Below are 12,378 nucleotides of genomic sequence, written 5' to 3'. Positions count from 1 at the left end.
CTATCTCAAGAAAAGAAAAAAAAAGAAATGTTAAATATCTTTATTCTTAGAGTGGAACTTTAAAAATTGAGTGATCATATTTAACATGCATTGAGCAGAAACGTTTCTAGTTTCACAAACCCCTGAGAGTCATGTGATTGAGGAGAATGGGGTCAGTGGGAAAGAGTAGAAATGTGGACGTGAATCTTTGGACAGTGCCAGGACTAGGCTGAGGCATTTGTCTTGACATAATATCTAAAGAGTCACCAAAAACCTCAGTAATTAAGATAATAATTTAATGCAGTTTTTTTTTTTTTTTTTTTTTTGAGACTGGGTCTCACTCTGTCACCCAGGCTGGAGTGCAGTGGCCCAATCACGGCTCGTTACAACCTCCACCTTCTGGGCTCAAGCAGTCCTCCCACCTCGGCCTCCCAAGCTGGGACTATAGGTTTGTGCCACCACAACCAGCTATTTTAAAATTTTTTTGGAGAGATGGGGTCTCACTATGTTGCCTAGGCTGGTCTTGAACTCCTGGGCTCAAGTGATCTTCCTGCCTTGGCCTCCCAAAGTGCTGGGATTACAGGCATGAGTCATTGCACGTGGCCTACAGTATTTTTAAGAATCAAAAATTTATGCAAAAAAATCTATAATGAGCAATATACTTTCAATTTTTAAATTTTTAAAAAAAACCATGAGGTCTTGTTCTGTCACCTAGGCTGGTGTGCGGTGGCACAATCATGGCTCATTGCAGCCTCAGCCTCCTCTGTCTCAAGCAGTCCTCCCACCTCAGCCTCCTGGACAGCTGGGACTACAGGCAGGCGCCACCACGCCCAGCTAATTGTTTTGTATTTTTTATAGAGATGGGGTTTCATCTTGTTGCCTACGCTGAAGATATATTTTAAAGTAAGTTTTAAGAAGGTATAGAAGAGTATGTAAAATGCATCATGTTGGTGTAATGCAAAAGAAACTGTATTTGCATATGTGTGTTCTTGTATATGCATGGAACACCTCTAGAAGGTTACACAAACAATTAGAAACAGTGATTCTATCTAGAGAGAATGTGATGGAAAGAAAATAGGGTGAAGTGGGGGGTGATGTTTATGGTTCATTGCATATCCATTTGAATTTTGTACCATGTATTTAATAATTGTATTTTCTTTTCTTATTTTTTTGAGACAGAGTCTTGCTCTGCTGCCCAGGCTGGAGTGCAGTGGTGTGATCTCGGCTCACTGCAACCTTCGCCTTCTGTGTTCAAACAATTCTTGTGCCTCAGCCTCCTGAGTAGCTGGGGTTACAGGTGTGTGCCACCACACCCTGCTGATTTTTGTATTTTTAGTACAGATGGGGCTTTGACCATGTTACTCAGGCTGGTCTTGAACTTCTGGCCTAGATCCGCCACCTCAGCCTCTCAGAGTGCTGGGATTACAGATATGAGTCACTGCTCCTGGCCTGTATTTTCTTTTTTTCCAGTTAAACTCATAGCAAATATATCATGCAGGTGTATTTTCTGATCAAAAGAATAAATGAACATACAAAGCAAATATATTAAAGAAACAATATCCAGTAAAGTCCTTAGTACTTAGAAATGAAATACCTTTCTAAGTAATACATGAGTCTAAAATCAAAAGAGAAATTAGAAAATGTTTCAAAATTAGAAAGTTATTTGAAACAGAATAGTAAAAATATAACATCAGTCTTTATCATGCAGCTTGAAAGAGTACTTAGGGAACGTTATAACTTTAAGTGCTTATATAACTAAAAGGAAAAAACAGTCAATTATCTATGTTTTTACCTTAAGAAGCTACAAAAACCCAAAATAATAAGAAGTAAAGGCCGGGCGCAGTGGCTCAAGCCTGTAATCCCAGCACTTTGGGAGGCCGAGATGGGCGGATCACGAGGTCAGGAGATCAAGATCATCCTGGCTAACACTGTGAAACCCTGTCTCTACTAAAAAATACAAAAAACTAGCCGGGCGAGGTGGTGGGCGCCTGTAGTCCCAGCTACTCGGGAGGCTGAGGCAGGAGAATGGCGTGAACCCGGGAGGTGGAACTTGCAGTGAGCTGAGATCCGGCCACTGCACTCCAGCCCGGGCGACAGACCGAGACTCCGTCTCAAAAAAAAAAAAAAAAAAAAGAAGTAAAGAGAGATCAGCAAGAGTGTGGTGCATTGGAACATAGGACAGAAGAAAAAGGAGTTTTCAAATATCTATTTCTCTTGAAATCTTTGCAATTTAGGAGTGGGAGCTGCCTCTTTTGATACGTTTTCATTGTTGTTGTTGTTGTTAATGAATATTTTCCAGTGTTAGTGAAAAATTTTCAGACACACCATTTAAAAATAGTCATTCATTTTGATGTTCCTAGGTTTATTTATTTACTCCCCTTCTGTCAAGCATGTAGGCTGTTAACAGTGTTTCAGTATTACAAATAAACCTATTATAAGCCTCAAACTGCCTTCAAACTTAGAGAAGATTTATTGGAGGTTTATTAGATCAGTCTCCCAGAAGTTAGACTTCTGGGTACTCTGATTTGTGTGCTTGTCTTCTAATGGTCTGTGAACTCCTTATGGGATAGGACTCTGTTCCAATTATTTTGGGATCCCTACTGCTTAATTTATTGCCTATGCACAGAAGAGGCAGACAGTAACGATGCACTTACAGTGACATGGAGCCTTTATTATGGGTGCTCTCAAAGCCCTTTATGCTTATAATATTTAATTATCATAATTGTGAAAAATACATACCATTTTAAACTTTATTTAACTGACAAGAAACTAAGTCATAGAGAGAAAGTTAAAAAAAAATGCCATGGTCACACATCTAATACTATGTGGCTGAGTCTGAGTTTTAGGATACTTGAAATAAACTGAATGGACCTTTAAATTTAGGGTGATGGAGAAGATGATTTGGGCTTCAGAGTTGCATGTGGCTTTGACATTTTACTTTTACAGTCTAATTGTGTCACAAGTCCTTTACTTGTGTATGTGAGCCTCAGTTTTCTTTTTCTTGAAAATGATGATATTAGTAATTACTTCCAAGTTTATTAGGGGAGCACATTTTAAAACACATACACATAAAGCCACCTTATACAGGGCTGGAACAATATTAAGCCCTTAGTCAGTGATTGGTTGTTGTCTCTTTTTCCTGTCTCTTTCACTTTAGACTTGTTCTTAAGCTCTCAAAGCTTTTCTCTTTTATAAAAGTAAACATAATTATATTTGCAGATTTGTTGTAAAATATAAATGAGATTTACTCTTTAAAAATGATTTTAACATTTTTTAAGTTAAAAAATTGTGATAAAAATGATTTTTAAAAAATTTGAAATTTGACATTTACCAGTTTTTAAGTCTACTGTTCCAGTAGTATTAAGTATATTACATTGTTGTAAAACAGATCTCTAGAATTTTTTTCATCTTGAAAATGCGAAACTCTATGCCCATAAAGCAGCTTCTCTCCTTCCAGCCCCATCCCCTGGAAACTACCATTTTACTACCTACTTCCATACGTTTGACTGTGTTAGGTATGTTATATAAGTGGAATCATATGTTATTTATTCTTTTGTGACTGGCTTATTTCACTTAACATAATGTCCTCAAGGTTCAGCATGTGTTAGAATTTCTTTCCTTTTTAAGGCTGAATAGTATTTCATTGAATTTATATACCACATACTTTTTATTCATTTGTGGACAAACACCTGGGTTACTTCTACCTTTTGGCTATTGTGAATAATGCTGCTATGAATATGGGTGTTTGAATATCTCTTCCAAACCCTGCTTTCAATTCCTTGGATTATACCCAGAAGTGGGATTACTGAATCTTTATGGTGGTTCTAGTTTCAATATTTTTAGGAGCCTCCATGTTGTTTTCCATAGCAGTTGTACCATTTTACCTTCCCATCAGCGATACACAAGGGTTTCGATTTCTTCATATCCTTGCCAAACCTTATTTTCTATTTTTTAAAAAAGTAGCAGCTATTATAATGGGTGTTAGGTTGGTTTTAACATTTCTTAATGATACACATTTTTAGATAGAATTAGAAAAGTGACTCCTGAAATCTCTTGTTAAGCTGGAATAGCATCCATTCATACCAGCATGACAAAACCAAAAGCATACGGGAGGGAAATTGACCAAAAAAGCCAACTACTGTGTAGCTCCGTTTGGAAAGAAGAAAAGCTTATTTATGTCTGTTGCTTGGAATATAGATATGATGAGGAATAGATCCACACTAGATGCTACTGATATATACACATAGATACACTTTTTTTTTTTTCTTTTTGAGATAGAATTTTGCTCTTGTTGCCCAGACTGGACAATCTCAGCTCATTGCAACCTCCACCTCCCGGGTTCAAGCGATTCTCCTGCCTCATCCTCCAAAGTAGCTGGGATTACAAGCATGCGCCTCCTCACCCGCCTGATTTTTTGTATTTGTACAGAGGGGGTTTCACCATGTTGGAGTGGTGTTGAACTCCTGATCTCAGGTCATCCACCTGCCTCGGCCTCCAACGTGCTGGGATTACAGACGTGAGCCACCGCACCTGGCCTGATACAGAGTATGGAGTCTGTAGTAATGGTTAGCTTTTTCAGGCCGTCATGAGAGATAAATTTAAAATGTATATTGTTGATTTTTTACTTTTAGCTGAGAAATGCAGGTTGTAGAAGGGATTTACATTCACCACAAGGGGTCCTCCTGACACCATCAGACCCCCAAGCCAGTATTAATATGTCTGTGACTGCAAAGCCCAATTTCTGACAAATAACCCAGAGCCTTTACAGCCTTATCAGTGTTTTTCTCTGCTTCAGTTAGCTTGGAAAGTTAACCTAACTTGGAAAGACACAATTGCTTGATACTGTTGCTATTTGTTAAATAAGGTGAGCAGTCAAACTGTGGATAAATTGCATTTATAGGGTAAAAAAAATTGGTAGCGATTAAATAAGTTGCATGTGTGTATATGCATTTTCCATAAAATAAAAGTTCTGTGTTTCTTTTGGACAACGTTAGTGTTAAATAACTACTGGATTGCCTTTTGATATTTGCATTATTATGGTCAGTATAAGCAAAAAAAAAAAAAAACTCCTCTGTTTTATAACATGTATGGATAGATTGAAAATTTTGGTGAGCTTCTTTTTTTTTTTTTGGGAGACGGAGTCTCACTTTGTCGCCTGGGCTGGAGTGCAGTGGCCAGATCTCAGCTCACTGCAAGCTCCGTCTCCTGGGTTCATGCCATTCTCCTGCCTCAGCCTCCCTAGTAGCTGGGACTACAAGCGCCCGCCACCACGCCCAGCTAATTTTTTGTATTTTTAGTAGAGACAGGGTTTCACTGTGTTAGCCAGGATGGACTCGATCTCCTGACCTCGTGATCCACCCGTCTCGGCCTCCCAAAGTGCTGGGATTACAGACTTGAGCCACCACGCCCGGCGAGCTTCTTATTCTGTCCTGTGTTGTCATGCTTCTACCACTGCATCTGAAAAACGAATGCAACATCTTCTTACAGATTTCAGGAGCCTTTAAGAAAAAAGCAATTACAGCAGTTAACCTCTCAACAGTTTCTAAATCTGGAATTTAGCTTTGATCTCTGTCTATATGGCAAAACAAAAATAGGAAATTGTCATTAATTAGAGTCCGTGAAAATACTGCTTAGATTAATAAGGCCAGGGTTTTGTTGTTTTTGCCTTATTAGATAATGAAATAGTTTTTATGCCATTAATTTTAGAGGTACTTGAGAATACACATGTTATTGTCTTACCCAATTGACAGAAATATTAAATAAGATTTTCATGGTAAGAGTTGCATTTTCCCATCTATTTTTGGTATTTCACTGTTGCTTAATTTAGTGGTTATAGTTATTTTCTGGTGATTTTGATACATCTGTCAAGTACCAGCTACATGTCTAGCAGGTAGTGTGATGACTTTTATCTGAATTTGTATTGGGGCAGGATTACTGACACCAGAGGGCTATCACATGAGCCTCACGATTTGGTGAATTAGGATGTTGCATGGGGATAAGAGCAGCTTAATCTGTCCCGTATTCTTTGCTGTGTTTCTTCTCTTCCTTTCTTTGTCCCGTTGGTCCTCACTGTGATTCATTCGCCCTTTGTAGGCCTGTTTCCAGACTCTTCTCTGGAAATCTTTATAGCATCTGGAGGTAGGTGATACTATAGGTGGTGGTTTAACTGTGTCATCTGACTGGTGTCCACGTGCCTGATGCATATCCCAGCTCTGCAACCAATTAGTTGTAATATTAGGTATGTTACTTAATTTATCTGTTCCTCAGTTTGTTCATGTGTCATACATGAATTGTAATATCTATGTTGTTGGTTGTTAAAAGTATTAATTGAGAAAATAGGTGGAAAGCACTGCAGTAAATTGGTGAAGTACATGGACTCTGTAGCTAGACTGCATGAGTTTGATTTCCAGCTTTGCAACTCAAAAGTTCTGTGACATTGTGAATTTAAGTTACCTGGTCTCTCTGTGCTTTGATTTCTACATTTGTAAAATGGGGATAACAGTATCTACCCCATGGGTAGTTTGTTGTGATAGGTAGATGAGTCAACATTTTTAAAGTTCTTGGAAGAAGGCTTGGTACAGAGTTAGCATTCACCTGGTGTCATCATGTCAAAATTATATTTTCATTATTATTAGCGTTGCTATTATGCTATTTTGTGACTGGCACGTAGTACTCAATAAGTGATAGGTATTGCTCTCCTCATTTTACTGATGAAGAAACTGAAGTTCAGGATGTTGAAATGATTTTCTTTGTCTCACAGGCAGAACTGGGGCTCCTTTGCATCTTCCAATTACAAATTCAGTGCCTTCTGCAGTTTCCCCAGAGCTCCTCAAGAATAACGGAAGGGAGGTATAGTAATTGTTAAGAAACTTTGCAAAGAAAGTGAATAATGCCAATACTGTCACCTTTTGGAATTTGTTGGTATTTCCTGTTGTTTGTCTTTGGAAGGTGATTAGATTTATTATGACTAATATTTCTTTGGTCTTAACCGAGTCATGATTTTTGTTGATAAACTAAAATTTTTGAAAAATTGTTTTCGTGGTGGAAACAGCAAGACAAAATGACAGGAATGGTAATTAGTAATCTTACTGGAAATGAGCGCAGTATAGGATACCTGACATTCTAAAGTTAGGATATATTGTAATTATCAAGTGCTAATTGGAGGAACCATATTGTAAAACTGTCGAAGTTATTTAAATCTGTAACTCCCTGATTGATGCAAACATAAAAGAGGTGAAAGATGATATATTTAGAAGTATACATGTATGATATGAATAATAATTTTTTTTTACATTCCTCCTGTCGATTGGCATAAAAGTATTTATCAGTGCTTTACTTTGCCAAGTAGTGCTGCCATGGTGTTTGGTATTCCTTAAGAGAGACAAAATTATGACAATTATATGAGAAATGTGAAAGTTAGGCTGGTATTTTGTGAACTGCTTTTGGTGACATTTACAAGTAGTTCATTTCCTAATAGTTCATTCCTGGGGACCTTCTCATATATGGTCAGGGTTTTGTAGGTAAGTCACATTGGACAAAATTGTACATCATATAAAGAGATTTAGAGTTCTCTCTTATGCTTACTGATCTTGCGTATAACATTGTTTGCAACCCTGATGATTTTATGTAATCTCACACACTATTTTCATTTGTGCTGTATTAAAATTTGTGGTGAAAGTTTTAATAGTATCAGTACAAAATTATGTGATTTATTTTTTTATGTGGGGTGGGAAGAAGCAGTCTACATGATTTTCCTAGACTTTATGTCCGTTTTTCTTTTCTCATATTCTTGAGAAAGCGAAGTTTTCATAATGTTTCATTCACTTATTCATTCACTAAGTAAGTACCAAGCCTTTGTACTGTACTGAGATCTGGAAGTGAAGCAGTGCCCAGGATGGAGGCATGCCATACTGTCACTGATGTCCAGACATACGTATACCTTCTCTGTGACCATAGCCTTGAAAAGAAAAATTCTCTTTGCCATCTTCTCATTACTCAGAGGTGATAGGCGGGTCAGTGGAATATGGCCTACACATCTTAACCATTTTAGTAAGGTCCTGGAGACAAGTATAGGACAGACAGAATTTCCTTCTGTCATGGAGCTTGCATTGTAGTAGGGGCAGCCAGGCAATAAACTGAATGTTTAAGTCAATCATGAGGTGTTTTAGAAAGTTGTAAGTGCTGTGGGAATAAAGTGAAGCCGGGAGAGCAGATGGGCCATGCAGTTTCAGACAGGGTGGTCTGGATAGGCCTCGTTGAGTAGGCGACATTTGAGCATAGATGTGGCAGGGGGAAGGGAGCAAGCCATGTGGATAACACGGGGGCAAGAGTGTCCCACATAGAGGGACATCAGTGCAGAGTCCCTGACGTGGACAGGGAGTGGCAAGGACGTCAGTGTGGTTCGTGCCAAGGAAACTAGGGGATCCTTGAGGATAGAGGGGAGCCATATCATGCACGACCTTGCAGACTGTGCTAAGTATATAGGTGCTGAATCTGGGAAGGTTGGGGAACTGTTGGTGAGTTTTAAGCAAAGGAGTAAAATTGTGTGATTGATGTTTTGGAAGGATCAGTGCACAACTCAGAAGGGTTGTGAACAGAGTGTAGGGCGGTGAGAGCTGGAGCAGAGAGACCAGGTAGGAGGCCTATGGCTGTAATCCAGGCAGCCTGGGCTGGGGTAAGGCCAGGAGATGTGGTGAGAAATACATGTATCCTGGTTATATCTAGAAGGTAAAGACGAGAGTTTACTTTTCAAGTAGGATTTACCAGAATTGCTTTAAAATATGCCAATACTAATAGAGTTTCATGTAAAGGTCACACAACTTTTAAATAAGTGGTTGGCTTTTATATTAGTATGTAGACTTCATAAATAAGGGAATATGGAGGACTGCTTACCCTTTTTCACTTACGTTGCCATTAACTGTAGTCTGTTTCTATTCTTTTCAAGATGTCACTGGATTAGGAATTTAAAAGCATAATTTGTCAGGAAGAAAATAATAAACACTGTATCACCAAACTAGCCAGTACTTGCCTCATTTTGCAGCTCTTTGATCTTGGGCAAGTTGCTTGGCCTCTCTGAACTTCATTTTCGTCTTCTGTGAAAACAGGGAGGTAGCTGCTTCACTGAGATTGTGTTATGGATTAAATGCAGTTTTTTATATATAACTATAGTTGCTCGATAAAAGGTATAGGTTGTTGCTAGCAGTATCACCTGTATCCTCTTCAGCTCTTCTCTGTGGCATAAGTTGGTTCCTAACATTTCCATAGCTGCTGTTTCAATCTGGTCTTTACTTAGTCTCCTTGGTCTCTGACCTGGATAATTTATGCTCTTTCATATCTTAACATCTTCCCATACTCTCAAGATCTTGCACATTAGGAGATGATATTTGGATATTGAAATAAATTATGAAGTAGTTGCAGGGATAGGAGAGAAAACCCCCATCTACTGGTCACTTTAAAGTCACAGAAACCAGGTTCATCCCTCTCCCTCATTCTCTATATTCACTTTTCTTGTTTGTCCTCTCGTCCTGTCTGTCACTGCAACTGCATTAGCTCCAGTCACCACCACCCTGTGCTTATATGACTCTCTCTCCTGCTCAGCTGGTCCTGTGGCAGGCAGCTCATCAGTCTGACTAAAAAATCCTTCCTATGGTGGGATGGTGTGCTGTGGTATGCAGACCCTGGCATCTTAGATGAGCGAGTAGGCTTGGTAGATTATTGAAATAAATTATGAAGTAGTTACAGTGGTAGGAGAGAAAGCGCCCATCTACTGATCACTTTAAAGTCACAGAAACCAGGTTTATCCCTCTCCCTCATTCTCTCCATCACTTGTTCTCTTGTCCTCTCTGTCACTGCGACTGTATTAGCTCCAGTCACTACCACCCTGTGCTTATACCACTCTCTCTCCTGCTCACCTGGTCCTGTGGCAGGTGTTGAGTCTGACTAAAAAATCCTTCCTGTGGTGGGGTGGTGTGCTGTGGTGTGAAGACCCTGGCATCCTAGATGAGCGAGTGGGCCTGGTAACTCCTGTGCCTCTTCCTAGTCTATGACCCTGTCTTTAGTCTTAGTGCTCTTTTTTTTTTTTTTTGAGACGGAGTCTCGCTCTGTCACCCAAGCTGGAGTGCACTGGCCAGATCTCAGCTCACTGCAAACTCCGCCTCCCGGGTTCACGCCATTCTCCTGCCTCAGCCTCCCGAGTAGCTGGGACTACAGGCGCCCGCCACCTCGCCCGGCTAGTTTTTGTATTTTTTTTTTTAGTAGAGACGGGGTTTCACAGTGTTAGCCAGGATGGTCTCAATCTCCTGACCTTGTGATCCGCCCGCCTCGGCCTCCCAAAGTGCTGGGATTACAGGCTTGAGCCACTGCACCCGGCCAGTGCTCTCATTTTTAAAAGAATTGTAATACCAAGTTTGCTTAAAAGATGGGAAAATTACATGTAATTAGTACTTAGTGTGTAGAATATAATTGTAGGTTGCTAATGAAGGTAGCTTTTATTTTGTAACTTTTGACAGCTATAAGTTCCAAGATGGACTCAGTGTGCTTGGATTATTTGTACAGTCTGTTAGTCGATGGCTCAGATTAAACTCCAGTCCGTTCTCACGGGTGTGGGTCAGATATGCTTGCTGGTGAATGTGCTCTTATCCTTCCCATCATGGCAGTGGTCCTTTACAGTCTTGATCTCTTAGTAATGGTGGAGGCTGGGGATTTTTTTTCATGTATTCTAGTTTATCTAGTTGCTTATTTCCTCTGTTCTTTTTCTAGCTTGCTTGCGTTTTTCTGGAGCCCCTTTCTACCCAGTGTTCCCTGGGGTCAGAGTTCACGCTGGTGAATGATGTGTTTTCAGTGGGGCATAGAAGAGGTCACTTGAACTCTGGCTACTATTAGGAGCCTGAAAGTAAACCTAGAGACAAAGCCATCATCAAAAGTAGCGTGTTAGAAATGAAGCAATTGTCCTGGGGCATCACTGGACACAAATAAGCCTCTTGTTCTCCTCAGGCTTTGTTAAGCTATTGTTTTCAGAAGTTAGTGACTTCATAAACAAAGCCTCGGTCATTTTCACTGTTAAGTAAAATACTTGATTTTTGATTGGTTTATACAAGTGTACTACTAACAAAATTACCCACATTTGGGAAACCTAGAACTGTAGAGTCTCAGTGTGTCTTATGTATGTTCAGAAGACAAAGGCACCAGGAGCCTCGTTACTAATTATCTTACTGCTGAACTGGAATGTGTTCAGATAGCTAAATTTTTTGAGATGATCGTGACTATCTCACAGTTTGAATGGAAAAACTAAGTAGCTCTGCATTTTAAAAAGTTGCTAGTACAGATTGTAAGGGTGTTTTTCTGTCTGTCTTCTTTAGTATGAGTTTATTACTCGCTTATGTTTTGAAACTAAGAAAGGAAATCATCCCTCTTGGATCCCTCAATATTCCCTAAGCTAATTTTAAAGAATGTGGCTACCTCAAATTCTTGATTTTCTGTTTTCGAGAGAGTTTTTAAAATTTATACACTTACTATGAGCGTACCAACCAGGAAAAATATTTTATCACAAAAATATTTGAGTACCTATGGACATAAAGACATAGATCAGGATTTTTTTTCCAGAAAGGATTTTTATTTCATCAAAGTAATTATTTTAACTCTAAGGTCATAAAGAATTAGGTTAGTAAAATGACAAAGGCATGACTTTGAAAACAAAAATGGTTTGAGAAGCCATCTACAGACATGATCTGGGTCAGACTTGATTTGCAGCTTACTCGATTTTAGAATTGGTTGTCAGTTATGTAAACAGAAAACTGCTGGATGAATTGAACAGAAGGGTGAGATTAGCATATTAATAAGTTACTGGCTACTGGCCTTCTTTTTCTCCTCCCTCTTTTCCCTCCCTCTTTCTCCTTCCCTGAATGAATCTAGGAACACAGACCCATGGGGTCACATTACTAGCTGGTTTCATTCTGTTCAGTAGCTTAATCTAGCCAGGATGGTCTGTGTTTCAGATTGCGGAAGCATGAGAAGATTCTGTAACTGAGAGGCATTCTTCAAGCTGCTGGAAAATATTACAGAAGGAACACCTTCCAAATTTTGCTTCAAGCTCTGAAAAAAGGAGCACACAGGGGAACCTTAGTCTTGCTTGTGGATCGAAGCAAATACTATCACAGCGAGGAACTGGGACTTTGTGTGCGGACTCCTGGCTTGATCTTTATAGGATTGGGTGTATGTTGTTGGAACTGGCAGGCCAAGAGGCCCTGAAACCAGCAGGTGCCATCTATATGGAGAAAAGCGGCTGTAGTCCATTTCCAGTGTGTTGGGCTAAAGGTATAAATAACTTAAAAATATGTTCAGTTTTGTTTAAATTCATGCTTTTGCACCGAAAAGGTAGATAAATGTTTTTCAGAATTTATT

General features: G+C 39.3%; 1 protein-coding gene across 36 annotated transcripts in view; it reads left to right on the top strand.

Annotated features, from left to right (window-relative positions):
* The window catches only part of PTK2 (protein tyrosine kinase 2), a 366,245-nt gene that overhangs the window by 69,839 nt on the left and 284,028 nt on the right, over positions 1 to 12,378 (top strand). For 16 of the 36 annotated variants that reach the window (XM_033203311.1, XM_033203310.1, XM_033203308.1 and 13 more), the window contains exon 1: positions 6,740 to 6,824. The exons of 4 other annotated variants lie outside the window; for them this stretch is intronic. Coding sequence is in view for 3 of the 32 variants with exons in the window: in XM_033203297.1 (XP_033059188.1) it covers positions 12,192 to 12,291 (100 nt within the window). In the remaining 29 variants the exon portion in view is untranslated. Of the gene's footprint in view, positions 1 to 6,739; positions 6,829 to 11,972; positions 12,292 to 12,378 lie in introns of those variants that run through there. 16 more of the 36 variants (XM_033203331.1, XM_033203330.1, XM_033203329.1 and 13 more) reach the window with 3 other exon arrangements.

The sequence above is a fragment of the Trachypithecus francoisi genome, unplaced genomic scaffold (assembly GCF_009764315.1).
Source record: "Trachypithecus francoisi isolate TF-2019V2 unplaced genomic scaffold, Tfra_2.0 Lachesis_group7, whole genome shotgun sequence".
NCBI classification, from domain to species: Eukaryota; Metazoa; Chordata; class Mammalia; order Primates; family Cercopithecidae; genus Trachypithecus; species Trachypithecus francoisi.
Note: the sequence above shows the minus strand (reverse complement) of the source record. Positions and strands in the feature narration are given on the sequence as shown.